Raw genomic sequence first — 22,208 nt, forward strand, 5'->3', positions numbered from 1 at the left:
AAAGACCGAGCGTGGATGATACGAGAATAATAAGCAAGACACGGCACAATAACCGTTTTATATGCGTCAGTTAAGGCGGCCCATGCCGCGTGGAACGTGCTTGGGAAGACTTCGGCGACAAATGTACTAGTACACATGTGGAGTAAAGGGCAACAACCAGATTAAAGTATAGAGTACTTCCTCGTTTCCGAAGGATCTGGTGTCAGGGGCTAAGATCGCCAAAATTGTCTTGGCGTAAAGTCAAAGACCGAGCAAAAGAATGGGGCAGCTCGAGGATCTAGCCAATAGCATTATATCAGCTTGCGCTAAAGTCTGACACTGGAGCAAAGACCGAGCAGAGTGGAAACAACGCCAATGTCTTCATTCTCGGTCTTCAAGTTAGTGCCTTGAAGAAGGGTTTTGGTACGCCATCAGATGCATCTTTATTCTGCTCAGCCTCATGGCGACATAAAAAGCGTTTGAAAATGCCAAGGATGTACGAGTTCATCACAGAATCTCTCTGATTAACTCTCTCCTTGCCGCGTCACCTCACTCAGCTCAGTCGGTCTCTCATATGGATATATCATACACTACCCTGAGGCTGTACTGACTGAAGCACTTCAACTCATTGTACACTTTCTCGTTCACACCATGGCCACCCAAAATCCACCAAAACAACCGGAGACGGTGGTGCAACAATCCATTCTTCAACAAGCACAAGCCGCCGCTGCCAATCTCGCAGTTCCCACAGGAGAGGAGGCTCTTCTGCAAGACATTGATCTTGTCAATCCTGAAGACGACATCCCTCCTCCAGCTTACGGTGACACCTATGGCGAGATCCACAACGAAAAAGACGCCCCGGGCACCAGTGCCTGTGTCACCGACGACGGCCGTGTCAACATCCGCATCAATCATCTCAACAGGCGTCTGTCCCAAATCTTTACTCCCGCCCTCCGTCAGGAGATTGCTGAAGATGATCGTCCACCCCCTCCCCCGTATATCCCTCCATCCTTAGGAGGTGAAGAGGGAGTTCCTCCGCCTCCACCCCTGAACGTCGTCATCCAAGTCGTGGGCTCACGCGGAGACGTGCAACCTTTCGTTGCATTGGGAAAGGTTCTAAAAGACACTTACGGCCATCGAGTACGTCTGGCGACTCATCCCACCTTCAAGGACTTTGTGCAGGGGAATGGTCTGGAATTCTTCAGCATAGGGGGCGACCCCTCCCGACTGATGGCCTTCATGGTCAAGAATCCTGGCTTGATGCCGGGCTTTCGCAGTCTAATAGGTGGAGAGATTGGGGAGCGAAGAAGGGACGTTGCCGAGTACATTCAAGGCTGCTGGCGATCATGTTACCAAGCTGGAGATGGGATGAATCTGGATGACATTTCTGAGCCCTCTGGGAATGGCCCTGCAGCAAGACCCTTTGTGGCCGATTGCATAATCGCCAACCCCCAAGCTTCGCTCATATCCATTGCGCAGAGAAGCTAGGTATTCCTCTCCACATCATGTTCACCATGCCATACTCTCCCACTCAGGCCTTCCCCCATCCACTCGCCAACATCCAGTCCTCAAACGCCGACCCTCAACTCACAAATTACATAAGTTATTCAATGATCGAACTCCTCTCGTGGCAAGCCTTAGGCGACATCATCAACAGGTTTCGCGCGAGGTGTCTCGGCTTGGATCCCGTTAGTATGATCTGGGGCCCCGGGATGCTCCAGCGTCTCAAAATTCCTCACACCTACTGCTGGTCTCCGGCCCTGATACCCAAACCGAAAGACTGGGGCTCTCAAATATCAGTATCCGGCTTCTACCTTCTCAACTTGGCCTCCAACTACACTCCTACCCCTGACCTCCAGGCATTCCTCGATTCCGGTCCGCCCCCCGTCTACATTGGATTCGGGAGCATCGTTCTCGATGATCCTAACGCCATGACGGAGCTGATCTTCGAAGCCGTCAGAAAGACTGGTCAGCGTGTCCTGCTTTCAAAAGGCTGGGGAGGCATGGGCGCTGACGAGCTTCGTATCCCCGACAACGTCTTCATGCTAGGGAACGTGCCCCATGATTGGCTCTTCAAGCAAGTCTCATGCGTCGTTCACCACGGCGGCGCAGGAACCACAGCGGCGGGCATAACCGCAGGTCGACCAACTCTAGTCATCCCCTTCTTTGGAGACCAACCTTTTTGGGGCGCCATGGTCGCACGAGCAGGCGCCGGCCCCGACCCAATCCCTCACAGGCAACTCACAGCGGATAAACTAGCCGACGCCATCAACTTTTGCTTGAAGCCCTCCAGCCTAGAACGCGCCAGAGAACTTGCAAACAAGATGGCAGCAGAACGAGGCACCGACATGGGAGCTCAGTCATTCCATCAATATCTCGAGGTTGACCGTCTCCGTTGCACCCTCGCACCATCTCGACCAGCTGCATGGCGCGTCAAACGCACTCAGATCAGGCTGAGCGCTTTTGCGGCCTGTACTCTGGCGAATGCAAATCTTTTGGATTTCCGTGACTTGAAGCTCTTCAGACCACAGGAACATTATACCGATGAGGGCCCTTTAGAGCCAATATCCGGAGGTACCATGGCATTTGCTGGCTCGGTCGGCAGCATGTTGATGGGGCTAGTCGATTTTCCTTCAGAGACGCTGAAGGCCTTGAACATGTCGTCTGGGCCCAGTCGAAGGCAGACCACACAAACGACCATGAACAGGGAGGAGTCTCTTGCCCATGTTCGAAACACTCCCCGATCGTCATCTTCCACTTCTAACATTGGATCAAGCTCCATGTCGGATGGCAAGGACCATGACATGCTGCGCCAGACTGGCGCGCATACAAGCAAAGGCCTCGGGCGTATCGTAAAGGCAATCGTGCAAGGACCCATGGACATATCAGTGAGTTTCACCAAAGGACTTCACAATGTCCCCAAACTTCTGGGAGACGATACAGTACGCCCTCAGGAACAAGTCAGCGACTTCAAATCAGGTGCCAGAGCAGCAGGGAGAGAGTTTGGCCTCGGCTGGTATGATGGTGTCACCGGTCTATTCACTCAACCCTGGAGAGGCGCCCAGAAAGAGGGCGTCAGCGGTTTTTTCAAAGGCATAGGTAGAGGGGTTGGAGGTTTCATAGCCAAGCCATGTGCAGGTGTCTTTGGTATCCCTGGTTATGTGATGAAAGGGGTGCACAAAGAAGTGCAGAAGTTGTTTGGCAGCAATGTGCAGAGCTACATCATTGCGTCCAGGACGGCTCAGGGATACGACGAGTGGATGAAGAGCTCTGATGCAGAGAAGGAAGATGTAATTGTTCGGTGGAAGCTGATTCAGAAGTACCTGAAGAAGAAACTCGACCCTGAGATGGTGCGGGATCTCCTAGAAGCATAGCGAAGAGAAGATATAGAGGCCAATTTCCCTATGGCTTACCATCCCACCACTTCACCAAAAAGTCCTCCACCTGAGTAAACTCATAGCCAGGCAGCAACTGGTTCCACTCATCAGAGCAGTCAACCTCTCCCGCCTGAAGGGCCAAAAGCATGCAGCGGGAGACCATTTCCCCCAGGCCTCGGCCTGTTCCGCTCCGATAGCAGGGTGCTCGATCTTGAGCTTCCAATCACTCTTGACCACTCCAGCCTTGAGATCTTGGGCCAAGAGCTTCTCAACCTTGAAGGGACCGCGGATCTTTTCTCCGAGAGCGATGAGCTGGCCAATCGTGATGCTGTTGCCTCGGATACCTCCTACGACTGGCCAGACACCCTCGTAGTCGACAGCTCTGGTGACAACCTGAACGATATCGTGGACCGTAGTGAGGGAGATTCGGGCGTCTTCACTACCCTCCAGTATGAGTGCCCGTCGCTTCTCGAAGCTAATGGTGAACTCGAGTGGAATGACATATTTGGAGGATCTGTGAGGGTAGACTAGCTCGTCTAGGAAGAGTCCTGGGTGGAAAAGCGAGTATTCAAGGACCTAGAGCCATATAATCAGTCTAAGCTCTATATAAAACATATTTTAATGCATCGCTAAAGCTTACTTTTTCGTACTTGTTAAGTGTCTCGAGATACTCGCGGACTATGCCCTTGCTTTCATACCATGGGAAATTCTCAAAACTCGACCTGTACACAGATAGGCAGTCAGAAGCTGTCATGGGCTTGCCGTGTCAGGCTAGCTCACGAGAACCATTCGCTAGGGGCGAATCTCCTAACCCCAGCTGCAACGCATGCATCAATGAGATTCTTCTGTGCCACTCCACCCGCGTCCAAGTGTGCGACGATGAATGAGAGGACGGTATCAACGCCCTGCAGCACACCTTTCAGTTGCGCTGGATCTTGGTAATCTGCCTTGATCCATTTCACGCCCTTTGGGGACGTGTCAGAAGGAATATCCTTGCTAATGGTCAGCAGGGTTGACTCAGCGGGTTGGTGTTGCTCAGAGCCATGCCTTTCTAGACAACAGCAGAATCTCATGCTTCCCAGTCGCAGCAAGACCATCGATAACCTCCTGGCCGAGGTCTAATTCTAATATCAGTACTTAATATTTCAGCAAGGTACTGCCAGGAGGATCATACTTCCAGAACCGCCTGCGATAGCAATCTTGACCATTGTCTCTTTAGGTAAAGAAGAATTTTCGTATTTTGTTATAACTGTAAGTAGAATTGCTGTAGATTTAATCTTTCAAGGTCAATATTGATGTTCTTCCTACGATACTTATAAGACCTTGACGTCCTCGTTGTTGGATTGACGGGCACACGGGGTGTGCACACTCCGCCGAGATTTCGGCCGAATCATCCGCTAGACTGAAGAGTATGTGTCAACGTTAATAGGGCACTTATTATTAATGCGTTACGGATCGTTAACTACTCCACCGTCTCAACTACCAGCAACCATGAACACATTATTTCCGCCGAACCATGCTAGACGGCAATGCTTTTTCCGCCGAGTTTGTCCCCAGTTCATTGCGCTCCGGCCATCACCTCCGAGGCGAGTCTTCTGCATAGCATCATTCTCAAAGCCTCGACTTCATTACGTATCTCAGTCACGATGGACGCCGCTCACGCCTCTTCCCCCGGATGGGAGTCCCTTAGTCCTTCGGCGGCCGATATACCTAACCCAGCGGCCGCCGAAGCCCAAGCCCCGAGGAAGAGGATCCGCGTCCGTAAGGGCACAAAGAGTTGCTGGGAATGCAAGCGGCGGAAGATTCGCTGCACATTTGCAGCCTCCGCCGACATGCGTTGTACAGGATGCAAGCGTCGTCGGACGGCGTGCGTCAGCCAGGAGTTCCCGGACGAACCTGCTGCTTTCTGTTCCACCAACAACGACGGATCGCCGGCGTACGGAGACAGACTAGGCCGCTTGGAAGCCTCCGTTGAGCAGCTGGTCAAGAGTTCCGGGGCCAATGGTCGCAACAGCAGTGACCCTGGCAGTCCCTCCCGCGTCACCCTTCGGGACAAGACTGTCTCCGTCGACACTTTGCCCCAAACGAGTACCGCATCTTCAGAGATCCCCGACTGGACCTCGCCCACCTTGCCCGCCAGAGACGTGGCAGTGACAGGCAAAGTCGATGAAATATCCCGTGCTCTCGCTGCGACTTGGCCGAAGCCGCACAAGCTCGAGATAATCTTAAGTGAGCCCCTTAGCGACGGCATATCCTTTTTGGAAATCCTTCACAAGATCGGCTATATTCCCAACGCTGCGTCTGGCGGAGGCTCCCCACAAGGCACGCCGCTGGTACCGCAGCCGCGAGACATGTTGCAGCTACCACCGTCAGGCTCGCACCCTGTGCGCATTGCAAAGAAGATCCTCCTCCTTGGCCTCTACATCCAGAGCATACAACCCTCTGCCAAGTATTATAATACTATGGCCCAAATGGTAGAAACCGCCATCAGCCTACTGGCAACCAGGGATGAGCTCGCCTCCTCCCTGGAAGGTATCGAGTGCATTACTTTGGAATGTCTTTACCATGAGGGTACTGGAAATCTTCGTCGTGCATGGCTCGCAATTCGCCGAGCCGTTGCTATGGCCCAGATAATGGGCCTTCACCGCGGCAGTGCCATGGACATGTCGTTGGAGGCTCTAGAGCCAGAAACAAGTGAGCAGATTGACTCTGGGCATTTGTGGCTTCGAGTTATGCAAATAGACCGCTATATCTCTCTGATGCTGGGCCTGCCGCACTGTTCACCTGAGAGTGCCCTCGTCAGCCCTGAGTCGATAGAGCGATGTACCCCGATAGAGCGGATGCGGCGCCTTGACGCGGTAGCAGGAGGACGCATCCTAGCACGCAACCAAGGCGATACTAGAGACGGGGTGGCCGAGACGCGTGAAATTGACCAACTACTGCAAGAGTCGTCAGAAATCATGCCGCCTCAGTGGTGGCTATCCGGCAGCGAGGCCACTAGTCACAAATGCAATCCAGGGGAACAGGACATTGAAGAGATGCGCATCTTCCAAGCGACAGTCCGAATCGCGGACCAGCTCATTCACTACCAGCTGCTTGTCCAACTTCACTTCCCCTACCTCCTTTCTTCCTCCGCTCAGAGCAAGTACGATTACAGCAAGATGACAGCCGTCCACGCAAGCCGTGAGCTCCTTCGCCGCTTTCTCGCCTTCCGAGTTATTTATCCCTTCAGCTCCTATTGCCATGGTCTAGAATTCAGCACTTTCATCGCAATATCAGCGCTGTGCCTCGCTCACATGGAGGCACGCCGCCAGGTTCTCGCCGAGGAGATTGCCACCAAGAGCAGCGTGCTATGCTTTCTAACACACCAGCGACAGGCTGACCGGGGAATGATTGAGCGAGCGGTTGAGAATATGGAGAGCATGGCCACTGCCCGTAATGATATTCTTATAAAGAAGGCGACCACGATCCTACGGCATCTCCTTATTATTGAGGCGGATGTTGCAGCCGGCGGATGGTACAGCGCGGACTCTTCACCTGCGAAGGCACATGATACTGAGGAGGAGTTTGGTGGGCTTAGTGAGGGCGGCAATGTGGTACGGATCTTCATCCCGTACCTTGGCACCGTCAAGATTCGCCGCAGCGGGATTGACACCTCCATTTCATCCCTGATTCCACCGCCATCAGGGGGCCAAAACGAGCACGCAGGATCCGAGACACAGAGAGCCGCCGCGAGGACCAGTCATCCCACTGTCTTCAACCTCAATAAGAACTCGCAGGATGCGCATATTCTTATGCCCGAGTTCCACACAGGGGCAAGTGATTGGGCTTTACAGGGCATAGACGTGAGCTTTCTCGGTGACCTCGCGGCGACCGGGCCGGATGCGGTAGTATAAAAGCCATGGGGATCATAGGGCGGCGCTACCAACGAATAAGTCGAGGCCAATTACACCACTTAGAGTTGATAGCTTTGGGTCGACTGGAAGAACGTCCAAAGGCAACAGAGTTCAACGACACGCAAGGGAAGGATTGGAATTTGAGAAGCAGCTGAAGCAAGTCATGGCGCAGAGTAGAAGGGAACAGAAACAGGGCAGTGAGCGGGTGTCAGATATGGATCTCGATGAGAAGGATGACGACGAGTTTGAGCAGTCTAGGGAAAGATCCGAAAACGATAGCTGAGAAGTCGAGAGCATCGCATGATTCGGGGCATCTCGCGGGCGCCACCCAAGGTGAGTTCGAGGTGCGACAACAGGGGGAAGACAGCACAAGGAAATACAGAAGGGATTCCTCCTCCTCCTCCCCCACGCGGGCGGGAAACCGATCCTTGAGGGTAGTCGTGCCAGTTTTCAGCTCTTCTACGGTGACTAGTCCAAGGTCATCCTCATTGAGAATGGGATGAGTCGAGATCTCGAGATCCTTCTCCCTCCAAAACACTGGCAAAAAGTTGAGGTGCGCACATGTGGGTGTGAATCTGCTTGATTCTTCTCGGTTCTCCTGTGGTTGTTCCCGAGCATCTTATCCTTGCCGTAGATCACCTTCATCAGAGTCCATATCGCCCATGAGTCAGCGATGTAGTTCCTTCCAGGACGTGCCGTTCTATGGTTGCCTGGGAGACTTATAGACTTCATTGGGAAGAAGTCTCCTGCGTACGCCTTGCAAAGCGCCCTGTTCTCGTCGTCTAGTGTATGTCCCCATTCAGCCCACAACTCGCCTGCCTGGATGTAGTGTTGTCAGTTCTCTTCCATCTCAGAACTGCCTTCGGTGGGTTCCTTTGGTGCGGCGAACTTGACGTGGGTTCGTGACATGTCCTGGGGCACGTCCTCGAGGTAAGGGTCCACCGGTAAGAAGGTTCAGGAGTAGGCAACTATGCGAGATGTCTACGAAACATCTACTAGCACTATAGACAAGGTGACAGGAGAAAACCGTACCTCCTCATCAAAACAATAACCGTCGATAGATATCATGGCTCCCGTACTACAATACGTGGGGCTTTCACGAGTTTAAATTTGTATCCATACAATCAAAAGGTCGTTTCTACTGCCCTAGCCTAGACATCTACTCTAGTACTTTATATCACAACCCGCATACTTCGACCGCTCGTCGCTAATTACGATGACCGTTCAGTCCAACTAACCATTTGGTGCATTGGGTGAGCACCTCCGACACTTACGATAAGGGAAGCGGCGTTTTCCTTTCCGATATCTCGCTGTGAGTATGCTCAATTCTTTGCTGTTGAGTATTGATCCCCATTATCGCCAACTCGCCGCCCCCTTCCAGGACTGAGCTTCGCACTACCAGCAACGATGTTTTCAAGAACCCAATCGGCGGGCGACAAACCAGTTCACATCTTGGGCTGGGCGTAGACAGTGCCATCATGGCTAACAATCCAAGAACCTGCCATCCGATTTGGCAGAATTTTCGACGACCCTGGAGGGCAGGACGAAGGCTACATGATCACTCTACACCCCCGTGCTACAGGCATTTCCGACGGCGTCCAGCTCCAATACCATAGAATCAACAAGACCATCCGTGCTAGCCAATTGCTTTTCCAGCCCTTCGAAACTCGACCAGGAATGGGAGTACATAGAAGCATGACACGCTCGAGTTCAAGTGCATTAACATTACAATAGATCATTTACATTATATGACAGACTCTTTCAAGAGTCAGAGCTAACTATCTACAGAGACTGAAGCGTTGCCTCTATATCGCATCGTCATTTGAAGAAGCGGTTGATCCTGAACCGGTTGATCTTCCCCTTTCCCCTGAGATCCTTGTAACCAACCTGAACCTGGACTTTGTCGAGGGTTTCTTGTTCCTCGACTTGTCTGAATCTCCATGTCCCTTTCCCTTGTTGGAGTCCTTGGTCGCCTGCGCTGCGGCGGTCGAGCCAGTTGGGGTTGGGCGAGTCGTCGCGGTCTTTGACTTCTTCGAATCCTTAGAGCTTAGGCCCTTTTCCCTTTGCTCTCCTTTCTCGCCCTTCTCACCTTTCTTTCCCTTTTCTCCCTTCTCGGGTGCCTTGGTCTGCCTTCCCTTCTTATGGTCCTGAGTCTTCGACACCGAGGCGGTTGCGGTAGCCGAGGATGAAGAAGACTTCGTTGAGGTTTTCTTCCCCTTGGAGTCTTCTCGGCCCTTGCTCTCTTTCCTGTCATCGGAGTGCTTGGTCTCTCTTCCCTTCCTTGAGTCCTCCGTCTTGGTGACAGATGAGGATGAGGTGACACTGATCAAGGTTGAGGTCTTCCTCTTGCCAGCATCATCGTCATCCTTTCCTTTGCCCTTACCTTTGCCCTTGTTCTTGTCCTTGTCATCACCACCACCATTGTTCTTCTTTCCTCCATCAGAGTCTTCCCCCTTCTTTCTCTTGAAGATAGGAGCGACAGTCACTTCAGGCTCGGCAGCTCTGCGAGTCTTTTTGGCCACACGAACAAGAGTCGAGGTCGATTTCGCCTTGGAGGTTGTGGTCTTCTTCACCTGGACCTTTGCGGTAGTTGTCTTTTTGGCTGCCACTTTGACAACCTTCGAGGTTGTAGTAGGGCGAGCGATCGATTTCGCTTGCACCATGACCTGGACGGGCTTTGAGGTCGTTTGTGCCTTGGCCTTTACCGCTACCCGATGGCTGGTAGTCGGCTTGGCTTTGACGTTGACGACCTTTGAGGATGAGGTCTTCTTTGCCTGCACAACAACTCGAGCTGTAGATGTGTGTTTGGCTTTCTGGACCACAGCCTTGGACGTTAATTTCTTCCCTTTGACAGCAGGGCGAACGGTAGTGGTAGGCTTGGCCTTGGCATTGACAACCTTGGACGTTGTCGACTTAGCCTTGACGTTGGCCACCTTGGAAGAGGTTGTCGCTTTGCCCTTGACATTGACTGCCTTGGATGTGGTGGTCGCTTTGTGCAAGGTCGTGGGAGAAAAGTCCTGGACCTTGGCCTGAACAGGTTTGGCACTGTTCTTGATCGCATTGACCTTGTAAACGTTCAACCTCTCTGCCGCACCACACTTCTGAGCCTTGTTGCCCTTGCAAACCACGTTACACTCCTTCTCAGGCGCTTCAACACTGCCACTTGAAGGTCCAGCATTACTGCAGTAGCAATCCTGGCCGTTCTGTAATCCCATGAAGGCGAGGTTCTTGTTGGCGCAGTAGTTTTCACACACCTCGACCGTCATCTTGCTGTCCGACGTCTTGGCCTTGCCTAGCGCCAGGCCTTGCTTGCCTTCGGTGTAGCATCCGAGGTAATGAGGCTGGATGTTAAAACTTTCAGGACTGGCCATGGGCATGTAGAGGGTGTTGTTCCAGATGGAGATGCGATTGCCGGCACCACACTTCTGAGAGGCATCGCCAGCGCAAGGCATTCTGCAGTCACCGTCAGGTGCAATCGACGACCGTGTCTTGGGTGCGTAGCCACAGTAGCATTCCCGCCCATACTCCATGCCAAATAAAGGGAAGTTGAGCTTCTTGCAAAAGGCGAAGCATGTGTCAAGCGACACGGAGGAGCCGGTGAAGACGGCACCAGGGAGTGTTCGACCACCAGGACCTCCATCGGTATAGCAGCCCGTGTAGACGGCGGCACCATTGAAGGCGGTGATAGGCCCAGCTGGCTTCTCGGGCTGGGTGATCTTCCAGACACTCAACTTGTTACCAGCTCCGCAGTAACTGAAGATGTTTCCCTTGCACTGCATGGAGCACTGAGAGATATCAGGGATGTTATCGCCGCCAATGGTGTTACCGCAGTAGCACTCTTGGGAATACTCAGTTCCGGCATAGAGATACCCGCCAGCTTGGCAGAAAGCAACGCACATCTCGTTGGTCATGCCAACAGTATCTGCGGTGCGATCCGACGAGAGGGCACGACCGTTGGTAGCTTCGGCATAACATCCTTGATACGTAGCCGTACCGTTGGCGATCTTGGTCGAGCCGATAACAAGTTGAACAGGAGGTGTATAAGAGGTGTCGTTCCAGACAGTGAGCAGGTTCGGTCCTCCGCAATACTGCGTCATGTTGCCACTGCAAATCATCTTGGGTGCTGCTGCGCAAATGGACGCCTTCACGTATGAAGCACCATTCGTCAGCGCGCTTGCGCAGTAGCACTCGCGGCCATTCTCCATACCCGCAAGAGGATATCCTTGCTCCTTGCATGCAGCAGTGCAGTACTCGATGGTCATAATGTCCGAGGTGACGGCGTACTTGTTCAGCGCTCGGGCGTTCACCCCCTCTGCCGCGCAGCCAAGGTATGCCCAAGATCCAACCTTGTCGCCTGGCGAAGGGTTGGACCATTTGCCAATGCCCATATCACCAAGGTCATTGAAGGGTGGCTGAGTAGCGCAGATGCCTTGGGGGGCTTTGGCAGGACCGCTCGTCACCTGATTGCAGCCGGGAAGCTGATCAAGCATCCCACGAACAGTCTCGTTGACGATTGGGGGCATCTCAGGGCAGTTATCGCTGAAGAAAGGGGTCTGCGACGAAGCCAAGATTGGACACTTGGAGATGGCTCCCCCAATGGCGTCGTTGTTGATGCAAGACTTGATGGCGCCCTTGAGAACCGACATGTCCCAACCGTTGAGAAAGTCGCCGTGAAACCCGTATCCAGTCGTGTCGCCCTGGGCAAAGACAAACTTGCCACCCTTGCTCTTGTCGATGTTGTTGACTCCGTAAATGACCTCGAGGAACAGATGAGGGAGCATGCGAGGGTGTGATGGCGGGCAGATGCCATTGTCAATCTGTGACAAGTATGCGACGTGGCTCTGGTCAGGTTGATAGTCACCTCCGTTCCAGCAAGTCTGAAAGTGTACCTGCGCTCGCATGCCGTTATCGCAGTCTGTCCTCCACATAAAGTTGCGCTCCTTGGAAGGGCCAGAGCTGTCAAGGCAAGCGAAGCTGATACGCTCTGCCACTGGTCGACCCTTGTATCCAGTCTTGCTGTATGTCATCGTCTTCGTATCCGCCGATCGAGCGGTGCTATCTCCAGAAAGCATCTTGAATCCAGGAGGGAATGGCTCAATATTGGACCTGTTCTCGCCGCGGCCGAGATAGTACACAACAGTGCCGCCATTGGGAACCAGCTCAAAGCTGCCATTCGAATGTTGATAGAAGAGCTGTGGTGTCCAGTACGCCGACTTGTCGTCTTGAACCTCGCAGGAGCTGCATCGCGAAGCCTGTAGGTCGTCGTAGGTGGCCGAGACGCCAAAGTTGCTAGCACCCGAGACCTTGTGAAGATGCGCAGCGACACGTCCAGGAGCAATGATGGGATCAACTCGCCCAGTCTGGATGATACTGCACGACATGCGCCAGTAGGCATCGGCCAAGGTAGCGATGGCCAGGAGACCCAAGAGGGTCTTTGTGTTGCAGTTGGCCATGTTGTCGAGGGTGTGGCGGTTGAAGTAGAACAGGGAATGATGGTTCGCAGGTCCTTGTTCGACAGGACACCCGTTGTGAAGCAAGAAACTCTAACGGTTACAGGAGAGACATCAGCCCAGCCGAACGGGTTGGGATCATCCCAGATATACCATCTTGGGAGGAGAGGGTTTGGGGCTATCACAACATCTGACCTACTGGTAACCGGTGGCGGCCGATATCGAGGAGACGCGTCCAGATCGGACCCTCGTGGAGGGACCCTTAAGCCTCAGTTTCGGAACGTAAAACCACATGGGAACTCTAGGCCACGAGGCGGAGCAACATCTTGTCGGAGGCTCCCTTCATTCCAGAGCCCAGCATTCCAGTCAACCCCAAGCATGCCAACGAGTCAGTGGGCCAGACCTACCTAGACCTAATTCGACGGTCTGGATAGCTTCAAAGAAACCTTAAAGGGTGCTTGCCGAGCGCTACTGGCGCAGGCACCCGAGGAGCTGTAGCTTGATCCACGCCATCATCGGGACGCCTCGAAAACCTTAATGCAACAGCTCGATGACGATGATTCGATAGTCCCTGAGAATCGGTCGCGTGTGGGCGAGGGGAATATGGAGCTTGCATGCCAGTCAACCTTTAAGTTTCGATAACTGTTAATCCAGGCACAGGTTTCCCCGCTTGAAGCGTGGCCGCGATGGTCGGAGATTCTTCTGATACCGCATTGGCATTACACATAAGATGGGAGGGCCCTTCAAGGGTCCAGCCCGGCTTTGTCAAGGTAATGGCCGATAGACCAGAGGGCTGCAAGGGGGCTAGATGTTGCTCTCCCAGCACGAGACGTTGCCGAGCAGTCTCGGATAGCGGACGCCTGAAGATCAAGATGATGTTGCAAATGACAGGGAGGGCAGCGATATGGACACAGAACGGATATACGATCATGGGGATGAACGGAAAGGCAGATGCCATCTCGGGGCGTCGAATGAGCCTATCGGAGCTGAGCCAAGCCAAGAGCAGGCGTTCCTGGCCACTGTCTAGGCGATGAGGATGTGATGCGAGAGGTGCGCGTCCTCTTCGGGGTCGCTAGCTCCCAGTCGGTTCCTCTCTAACGTTGAGATTAAGTTTGTTGTCAGTAGTCTTTGGTCTAGCGTAGTTGTCTGGATGACATGTTGCTGAGATGAGATGAGACGACACCAGTCACTAAAGCGGGACTGCCCTCAATCTTAGCGATATCAGGATATCACGCCGATGGTGTGTGGGGAAGCTAGAGATTCTCTGGGCTTGGGTGCTTTTTCTTGTCCATGATTCAAGTTTGGAGTAAGTGCCTTGCTGTTGTCGTGGGACTGTGAGTAAGGGAGCTTGGGACGGCTCACAATTGCTTCAACCACGTGCCAAGTGGGTAACACGGCTCGGAGGATTTGTTCCAAAATGATTAGCGAGGAGCTTGTCTTTGGTAAAGCACTATTACGCCATAGTGGTCTTATCTTTACACTCGAGATTGGTCGACAAGAAGAAGGCAATATACGTGGGTTCTAAAGGATGCGCTGAGTGAGAACACGAAGCTTAAATAAGTGCGTGGGTGGCAAGACGAGCCATGAGGGTTGATGGAAGCTTGAAAGGTTGAGTGATAGAGCCGACACTCAGGTTCAATTGTCGATTGTGCAAGAAGCTATTCCCGCTCAATTACATGAAGCGTTGTCCTCACTACATTGGAGTCACTGTCCAACGTTGGATGAAGAGTTAACAAGATGCACGTTGACTTCACAGTGAATAAAGTGAAAGGAACATCCTTGATGCAAGCACGACTAACAATAGAAACAGACAACAGTCAGTTACGTGTAAATGCACATGACATCCAGGTTGGATATGCGAGCCGCCGATCACTGAATTGTCCACAAGGTTGTGAACGGCGATGCAAACCCACAGCAGAAATAAAGCTTCAAAGGAGCGACAGACAAACATGTTATATCTGCCAGCCTTGAGGCCCCCCTGCATGTTTTGATTAAAGGGCCTCAAATCCCTTCCACAGGCGAATCGCTCCCCCTTGTTCCCTCCCTGTCCCCTTGTCCAAGTCGGGGAATGGTCCCCCGTGGTCACCCACTCTCCCGATGCTCGTGGATTGGAGGTTAGGTGTAATGTCGCGCCACTGCCGACAGCTTCTCTGCCCATTTGCAATGACTAGACCTTTGGAGAGTTAAACCGTCTAGCATCTCTTGATCTTTGTATCAAAGAGTTGGCGCTGACGGCATCAATTCGAGGCTGACGGGAGGGGTACTTGGCTGCACCGCTGATTTGTGCTGGCGTCAGAGGTACCTTTTCGGTCTTTGGAGCAACCTGAACATCCAATCTCCAGCTCCAAAATTATTGCCCCAAACCTTGACACCTACATACAACTTGGAACCAACATTTGTCACGTCACGTCACCTCCAAGCATCCCCTTCTGCGTGCCTCTTGTTCGTGTCACTCTCTTCTCTCTCGGGCGGATCGGAGTATCTTTCGATTTTCTACAGCGGCATCACGACCCCTCGCGACTCCCCTCCTTGTTCCGTCGCCGCCAGCTCGAGCTGGACCTCTCAACGACCGACGAAAGCTGTCACGACATACCATCGACCGAACAAGCTGCGATACACGCGCTCGCCCCTCCCATCCTGTCCTTACCTCTTCGAATGCGCGTTTCTGGCCATCCTGCGCATGTGCCGCCGCGACTGCCCGAAAGCAATACGCCACTGTCACTGGGAGACGCTCCCGCCGCCATCCATATCCCACCGCTGCTCGACCTGATCCGATCGCCGCCTCCCGATTCCCGCTCCGACGACGCCAACTAAATCCTGTCTCCCTCCCCCGGCGTGGCCAGGCGGCGTGGAGGGATGCAGGCAGTCAAGGGACAGGCCGAGCTGGTGCGCAAGGCCAAGGTGCGTTGACTGGGTCTCCCAACACGGAGCTCCGTTAGGCTTCGGATGGAATGCAGCTCTAACCCGCTTGAATAGCTTGCCCGCTCGTATCAGGAGCTTCTCGAGTACGATATCCCCGTCAACCTCGCCGTCTCCATCGCTAATACCTTCCCCGTGCAGTGAATTCTCCAGCAAGGATCTCAAATCCGTCGGCTCCTATACTCTCGGTCGGTTGATTGGAAAGGGATCTTTTGGCAAGGTTTACCTCGCCTCCCACAAACTCACCAATGGCTCCAAGGTCCGCAACGGCTCGAAACAATACACGAACGAACGAAGCTAATATTTCACAAGGTCGTCCTCAAGTCCGCCAACAAGGGCGACTCCAACCTTGCCCGGGAGATCCATCACCATCGACAGTTTATACATCCGCACATTGCAAGGTTGTACGAGGTCATCGTGACAGAGAACATGGTTTGGATGGTTCTCGAGTACTGTTCCGGTACGCACAATGTCCCCGAGGCCACTCCCTTCCTCTGCTAACGCTCCCAGGCGACGAACTCTACAATCACCTCCTCGAACACGGTCCGCTACCCGTCCAAAAAGTCCAAAAGATCTTTACACAGCTCGTCGGCGCCGTCTGCTACGTCCACAACCACTCGTGCGTCCACCGCGATCTCAAGCTCGAAAACATCCTCTTCGACAAGCATGAAAATGTCAAGCTGGTCGACTTTGGGTTCACAAGAGAGTATGAGGGTAGGACCAACCACCTCCAGACTTTCTGCGGCACCATCTGCTATTCAGCACCCGAGATGCTCAAGGGCGAGAAATATGCTGGCGAAAAGGTGGATGTTTGGAGTCTTGGTGTGATTCTATACGCTCTGCTCTGCGGCGAGCTTCCCTTCGACGACGATGACGATAACGTTACCCGAACCAAGATCCTGGCGGAGGAACCCAAATATCCCGATCATCTTCCAGCTGACGCAGTTCCGCTGATCAAGGCACTCTTGTCCAAGAGACCGCTACTACGTCCAACATTGCCAGATATCCTCGCCAACCCGTTCCTCGCCGAGCATGCCCCTACCCAACGAGCCATTCTCGATGTCCAGCAGTCGCCTCCGTTCTCGACTCCCTTAGAGAAGGATTGTTTGCAGAGGATGCGAAGCGCTGGTGTCAACATTGACGCCGTGATCGAAAGTGTGCTCGCTCAAAAATGCGATACTCTTGCGGGATGGTGGGCTCTCCTTCTCGAAAAGGAGCAGCGCAAGATGCAGAGAAAGGAGAGGAAGCGAAAGGAGAGGGAGGCTGAAAGCCGCAGCATACGACGTTTGTCCGCAGCATCGAGTCGACTGGAACGGATAGCTCCCATCCTACATGAGGTGGACGAGGCTAATGGTATGTCACGACACATGAGACTGGAGCACTCGGGATCGGGATCGGGATCACGAAGTCGAGGGAGAAGCGAAAGAAGGAGCGCCCATTACGTGGACTACGTGGTATCAGATCTCCCTCAACTACTCGAGGTTGGAAAGGAACCAGGCGCAGCAAACGCCGACGGCGATCATCCTCCCCCGCCCATCGACAAGGACTCGATCAGATCGGTTTCGACCTCTCGACAGCGCCGACCTATTCCACCTCCTAAGGAGGGCCTAATACGCAGTGCTCGATCACGGGGCTCGACTCTTCATCTCGTTACGACATCGGATGCACTGGGTACAGATGGTGGCAGTGCTCAGAGCCAGCAGAGCCAGGCAAGCGGTTCCGAAAAGACACGAAGGAAGCCCAGCCTTGCATTCATAACCCACTGGAAGAATATGACACACTGGTTGGCTGAGAACACGACGAGGAGGAACAAACGTGGACACGAGAGGCGGACAAGTCGGAGCACCCCCGACCTGCATAAGAAAGAGGGCAGTGCCACCAGCAGTAAGGATGGGAGCTCACGGCCGCAAACTAGCAAGTACCCGGCTTCTGGCTCGCCGGGGACACAGCCAACAGCCGGCCTGCCCAAGGGAGTCGTGGCTAACGGCCACGTCGCGAGGGCGCATCAGGCCGGAAGCAGTGTTCAGAGGACAGCCTCTGGAGGGTTGACATCTCCGACCTACCCACCACCACGTATCACTACGGGGTCGTCGTACAAGCGACAGTCGTTGTCACCTTCGCCCCTGACCCCGAGGTCGACGGTTCGGCGGTCGTCAGCTGGACTGCGAGGCCGAAAGTCGACGTCATCTTCAGTGTCGTCGGTTCGATCGATACACCATCATCATCATTCTCACTCAAAGGCATCGTCCACCAGCTCTGCAGCTTCTTTTTCTACATCCATGTCGAAAACGCCCCTTCAACGAGGCCATTCACCTCATCATTCTGTCAAGGTTCTACCAGCAACACCTACTTCTGTGTCGTTTCCATCAAATATCCGCCTTGTTCGAGCGACACCACCTCCGTTGAGCATCTTTAACGAAGGTATGCCATCTGGTCCCCCACAGGCACCCGGATCGCCGAACCCCTTCTCTTCTGGCATCATGTTTGCCAAGCGGAAGCGTAACTTGTTCAAGGGGCCGACACTTAACTTTGCCGGATCTTCACAAGGTCAACGCAACAGTGGATCGGGTTCGCATTCCCGAAGTGCGAGCGCCTCCGGACTGGGACGTCGATCTGGAGAAATCACCATTCAAGAGGAGGATGAGGGATCCGGAGAGGACGATGATATCGAAGAAGTCGATGTCTTCAGTCCGGTCATTGGGGGTCCAGGGGAAAAGATCGAAGAGCAAATCTTTGAAGAGCATGAAACACCGAAACTGGAACCGGCGCCCACCATCATCGAAAAGAAGCCCGAGGTTGCAGCCTCGACAACAGCCGAAACCTCGACTTCAGTAGCTGCAGGGAAAGCTCCCGCAGCATAGTCGAGTTGATAGACACAGAGAATCGCCATCGCGTGGGCGAGACAGATGGTGTGGGGGGTTCCAACGACTTGACGAAAGGAATATTATAATTACCTGGGAATTGGCAAGTGAGCATTGTTATTTTTTTATCCATGGGGGTTCTCGAAAAAGCTTCCTCGGCACTAGACGCCGTTTTACACCTTGTTTTTGTTCTTTGCTTTGTTCCTCTGCTTCGCTACTCGAGCTTTGTCGCCTTCCATCATCATTATCAGTTGGCATGGACTGCTGTACAATACCTAGTCATGGATACCTCTTTTGTTATATATGCGACCACGGAATGATAGAGGCTCGCAGAGCCGTTCCTTGTTTCGTTTTGAGTCACCTATCTGTCCAAAGTAGAAGCAAAGTGACATCATTGCAAGTGAAACGACCAGGTCAATTTCGTCAAACTGTAAAAGCACATACGTGTCAGTCATGGATCTCTACTACGATCTTTATGCAACCGAAATCCTATAACCTTGCTATAACCTCCCAAAGTGGCATCTTGTCCCAAGAGCACCTTGTATCTCCAACCGAAAATGACACCGTTACTCCGAGAAGCCCACCTAAACCCAAGACACAGCCAACTCCTCAGTTGGAGTACGACTGGCTCCGTCTCCTGGACTTCTTGCTCATGATGACCTCACGCTCCTCTCGGAGGGTGACCCAGATCCAGAACCAAGTCATGGTCTCGATAAAGATGAATGTAAAGAACAGACGGTTCTTGAGCATGTCGCCGCCCCAGCCAGCGGGACGGTAGGATGGGTTGTGTGAACTCGGGTGGGAGAGACGGCTGCGAGAGGAGGAGTCGTACATGGGCGAGGAGGGGCCGAACATGTAGATGTAGACGACGAAACCGAGGGAGAGGAACGATCGCAAAGGAGCTGGGGACATGTTAGCTAGGTTGATTGTGGTTTGGTGCGAGGGACGGACCTTGGGTTCCCCAGTGAAACACTAGGCAGACCTCATCAGGCATTGACAGGGAAACGAGATCGCTGAAACCGATAAAGATGAGGACGGCGGCGAGGAAGGCGAGCGGGGGACTTTGTATTTCGAAGCCTCTGGCGAAGGGCTGTGTCTGTTAGCTTGGTCCGATCTGTGCCTCAGCGCAAGACAGAGAAAGGCATACCATTCCCATGCTCTCTCCGAGCATGAAGACGAGGGCCTGTCCATCGAGGGAGCTCGGGTTGGTGAGGAAGAAGTAGGCGAGGGTGAGGTGGAAGAGGGAGACAGAGGTGATGATGGTTTTGGCGGATATGAGCGCCATGGTTGGGGTCGGTGGATAGAGCTATAGAATCGAGGTTGTTCTTTAGGCAAGGGTTCGAGATCGTCTCGTTCAAGGCGCCAAGGTGTTGTTGAGTCGCAAGGATAGCAGTGTTGGTCTCGGTAGTTCAACGTTTGTCTGCCCGTGAAAGGAGGGGAACCCAGAAAGAAGAACAACGAAACAAAACGGCCGAGCCTAAAATATAGACCCGAGGATGAAAGACAGACTAGAAGCGAGCGAAGGTCACACTTGGTGTCTGTCTGCGTGCGAGTGTGGTCACGCTGGACTTTTATCCGCTGCGAATGAATGAATGCGATGCGCGATGGATAAAGCTAGGGTGGCCTACTGTGCTGTACCTTCGGCAGTAGACTCTCTAGGCTGCGTCACATGGCGCGCTCAAACAATCGTGGGGAGTTTCGTGTGTCTTGGCCCAATCAGATCGCTGGGGGACCTGTGGCGCAGAGCGGGAAGCTTGATGCGAGCAATGTGATGTGGCGGTGCGTGGCTGGTGAAAGGCCCCAACAAGGCCTACAAGCTGAGCTAGGACTTGGGCTGTGAGCATCATCTCAGATCCTATATCGACATTCGAGGGCTTACGTTTTACCCTCCATTTCTTTTCTTTCTCTCATTTCCTTCTATTATACCTAGACTATAAGACCTTCCGCAACAAAAACCTCTTCATTCCCGTGATGGCAGACTCGCCTGACGCTTCACCACTGCATAAGCAGAAACACATCAAGTACTGGCAGCGCTGCCACAAGACATACCTCCCATCTCCCTACACGGCATACGACTCAACCCGTCTCACATTTGCCACCTTTACAATCTCAGCCCTAGATCTGCTCGATGCGCCCCTGACTCCCTCAGATCGCGCAGCCATCCGACGCTGGGTACTCAGTCTGCAGCATCCCGATGGCGGCTTCTGCGGGAGCTCGACCCATGCGCTTCAGGGACAGGATGCATCAAAGGGAACTGCCAACATTGCAGCTACGTTTTTTGCGCTCATTTTGTTGGGTGCTGCAGCAGAGAATGAGGACGAAGCAAGTGCTGCGTTCAAGGACGTTGAGAGGACGAAACTGCTAAGGTGGTTGAAGGGACTACAGAGAGAAGACGGAAGTTTTGGACAGAATATTTGGGATGGAGAGGTCGTCGGTGGGAGGGATATGAGGCACAGTTACCTGGCGAGCTGCATCCGGTGGATGCTGAGAGGCGATGTGAAGGAGGGTGAAGATGCTTGGGTTGAGGATGTCAACGTTGATGAGATGATTGCTCATATCCGAAGAGGACAAGTAGGTCGCCCCTCTCTTAAAAATATATCTGCTGACAATTTTCAGACCTATGACGGTGGAGTTGCCGAGTCCTCACAGCACGAATCCCACGGTACGCTCATCTCATCCCCTACCCTTGGCCATCTCAAGCTAACTTCCCCAGCCGGATACGCATACTGCGCAATCGGCGCTCTATCCCTCCTCGACCGCCCTCTAGACTCTACTTCCGCCCATCCCCCTGAGAGCGCTCTCAAGCAGGGAATACCCAATCGCGAAGGTCTCCTCCAGTTCCTCGCCTCCAGACAGTTTGCCTACCTCGCCAAGGAAGAAGAGGAGGACGAAGTAGAGGAGAATTTCCTAGAGAGCAAGCTTGGGGAGACCAACTTTGGACATGTTGGTTTCAATGGACGGTGGAACAAAAAGGCTGATACGTGCTATTGTTGGTGGGTTGGCGGTACACTCGCAGTGAGTCCCCTTCTCCTTCGTTACAAGCACTATACTCACAGGTTAGATGCTCGGCAACTCATCCATCATCAACGCCCCTCCCTCCCGGCGTTACATCCTCGACATCACACAGCACCAAATCGGCGGCTTCTCCAAGGCTGTAGGAGGACCACCCGACATGTATCACGCATACCTAGGTCTCGCGGCGTTGTCTACTATGGGCGAAACTGACCTGAAAGAGTTTGACGTTGGACTTTGCTGCAGTATGGATACGACGAGAAAGATTCAGAGGGCGAGGGATGGGTTGGTTGAGAGTATTAGAGGGGAGAGGAAGGGATGGGGGGATGATGGGTTCTGGTAGACGGTGTCGCCGGCCCTACTTGATGTCGCTTGTTTGAACAGATTTTGAGATGCCCATGATTGATCAAGTCAAGGCTAGCAGGCTTGGTAAGAACGAAAGGATAGGGTTGGTGATGGACCATAAGTACCTAGGTCTCATGAAATCGAAACTTCCCATAGCTGATCCAATTGCTCTTTGCTCACAGAGGCACAGAGTATTAGGTACAGTAGCAGAAATACGTTACAACGTGCGTGATCTTAGCATCAAGCCTAATAACACATCACACCGAAACCAACTCCTATTGTTCTCGAGTGTTCCCTATGAAGTCCCAAGTTACAATTCACATAATTGAGAATCCGGTTTACCCTATGCCTGGATACTGAGCACTACGG

General features: G+C 53.2%; 9 protein-coding genes across 9 annotated transcripts; 6 read left to right on the forward strand and 3 right to left on the reverse strand.

Moving 5' to 3' along the window:
* Positions 1-630: 630 nt before the first annotated feature.
* MRS44_005638 (uncharacterized protein) lies at positions 631-1,467 on the forward strand (the record flags this gene model as incomplete). The annotated part of the gene is made up of 1 exon (XM_065621468.1): positions 631-1,467. The coding sequence occupies one exon, from the start codon at positions 631-633 to the stop codon at positions 1,465-1,467; it is 837 nt and encodes a 278-aa protein (XP_065477540.1).
* Positions 1,468-1,493: 26 nt separating this feature from the next.
* MRS44_005639 (uncharacterized protein) lies at positions 1,494-3,353 on the forward strand (the record flags this gene model as incomplete). Its single annotated transcript, XM_065621469.1, has 1 exon — positions 1,494-3,353. The coding sequence occupies one exon, from the start codon at positions 1,494-1,496 to the stop codon at positions 3,351-3,353; it is 1,860 nt and encodes a 619-aa protein (XP_065477541.1).
* A 51-nt stretch (positions 3,354-3,404) lies between these two features.
* MRS44_005640 (uncharacterized protein) lies at positions 3,405-4,564 on the reverse strand (the record flags this gene model as incomplete). Its single annotated transcript, XM_065621470.1, has 5 exons — positions 3,405-3,932; positions 3,997-4,078; positions 4,137-4,407; positions 4,451-4,474; positions 4,531-4,564. The coding sequence occupies 5 exons, from the start codon at positions 4,562-4,564 to the stop codon at positions 3,405-3,407; spliced, it is 939 nt and encodes a 312-aa protein (XP_065477542.1).
* Positions 4,565-5,002: 438 nt separating this feature from the next.
* Positions 5,003-7,252, forward strand: MRS44_005641 (uncharacterized protein; the record flags this gene model as incomplete). Its single annotated transcript, XM_065621471.1, has 1 exon — positions 5,003-7,252. The coding sequence occupies one exon, from the start codon at positions 5,003-5,005 to the stop codon at positions 7,250-7,252; it is 2,250 nt and encodes a 749-aa protein (XP_065477543.1).
* A 208-nt stretch (positions 7,253-7,460) lies between these two features.
* On the reverse strand, positions 7,461-12,705 carry MRS44_005642 (uncharacterized protein; the record flags this gene model as incomplete). Its single annotated transcript, XM_065621472.1, has 4 exons — positions 7,461-7,850; positions 7,892-8,071; positions 8,285-8,330; positions 9,140-12,705. The coding sequence occupies 4 exons, from the start codon at positions 12,703-12,705 to the stop codon at positions 7,461-7,463; spliced, it is 4,182 nt and encodes a 1,393-aa protein (XP_065477544.1).
* Positions 12,706-14,799: 2,094 nt separating this feature from the next.
* On the forward strand, positions 14,800-15,516 carry MRS44_005643 (uncharacterized protein; the record flags this gene model as incomplete). The annotated part of the gene is made up of 2 exons (XM_065621473.1): positions 14,800-14,816; positions 15,045-15,516. The coding sequence occupies 2 exons, from the start codon at positions 14,800-14,802 to the stop codon at positions 15,514-15,516; spliced, it is 489 nt and encodes a 162-aa protein (XP_065477545.1).
* A 42-nt stretch (positions 15,517-15,558) lies between these two features.
* MRS44_005644 (uncharacterized protein) lies at positions 15,559-18,482 on the forward strand (the record flags this gene model as incomplete). Its single annotated transcript, XM_065621474.1, has 5 exons — positions 15,559-15,603; positions 15,679-15,707; positions 15,763-15,880; positions 15,934-16,081; positions 16,132-18,482. 5 exons carry the CDS (start codon positions 15,559-15,561, stop codon positions 18,480-18,482), a joined length of 2,691 nt encoding a protein of 896 aa, XP_065477546.1.
* A 609-nt stretch (positions 18,483-19,091) lies between these two features.
* Positions 19,092-19,767, reverse strand: MRS44_005645 (uncharacterized protein; the record flags this gene model as incomplete). The annotated part of the gene is made up of 3 exons (XM_065621475.1): positions 19,092-19,384; positions 19,434-19,578; positions 19,630-19,767. The coding sequence occupies 3 exons, from the start codon at positions 19,765-19,767 to the stop codon at positions 19,092-19,094; spliced, it is 576 nt and encodes a 191-aa protein (XP_065477547.1).
* A 686-nt stretch (positions 19,768-20,453) lies between these two features.
* Positions 20,454-21,837, forward strand: MRS44_005646 (uncharacterized protein; the record flags this gene model as incomplete). Its single annotated transcript, XM_065621476.1, has 3 exons — positions 20,454-21,053; positions 21,099-21,497; positions 21,544-21,837. 3 exons carry the CDS (start codon positions 20,454-20,456, stop codon positions 21,835-21,837), a joined length of 1,293 nt encoding a protein of 430 aa, XP_065477548.1.
* Between the last annotated feature and the right edge of the window lie 371 nt (positions 21,838-22,208).

This window comes from Fusarium solani (genome assembly GCF_023522795.1).
Source record: "Fusarium solani strain SB1 chromosome Unknown bctg00000003_1, whole genome shotgun sequence".
NCBI classification, from domain to species: domain Eukaryota; kingdom Fungi; phylum Ascomycota; class Sordariomycetes; order Hypocreales; family Nectriaceae; genus Fusarium; species Fusarium solani.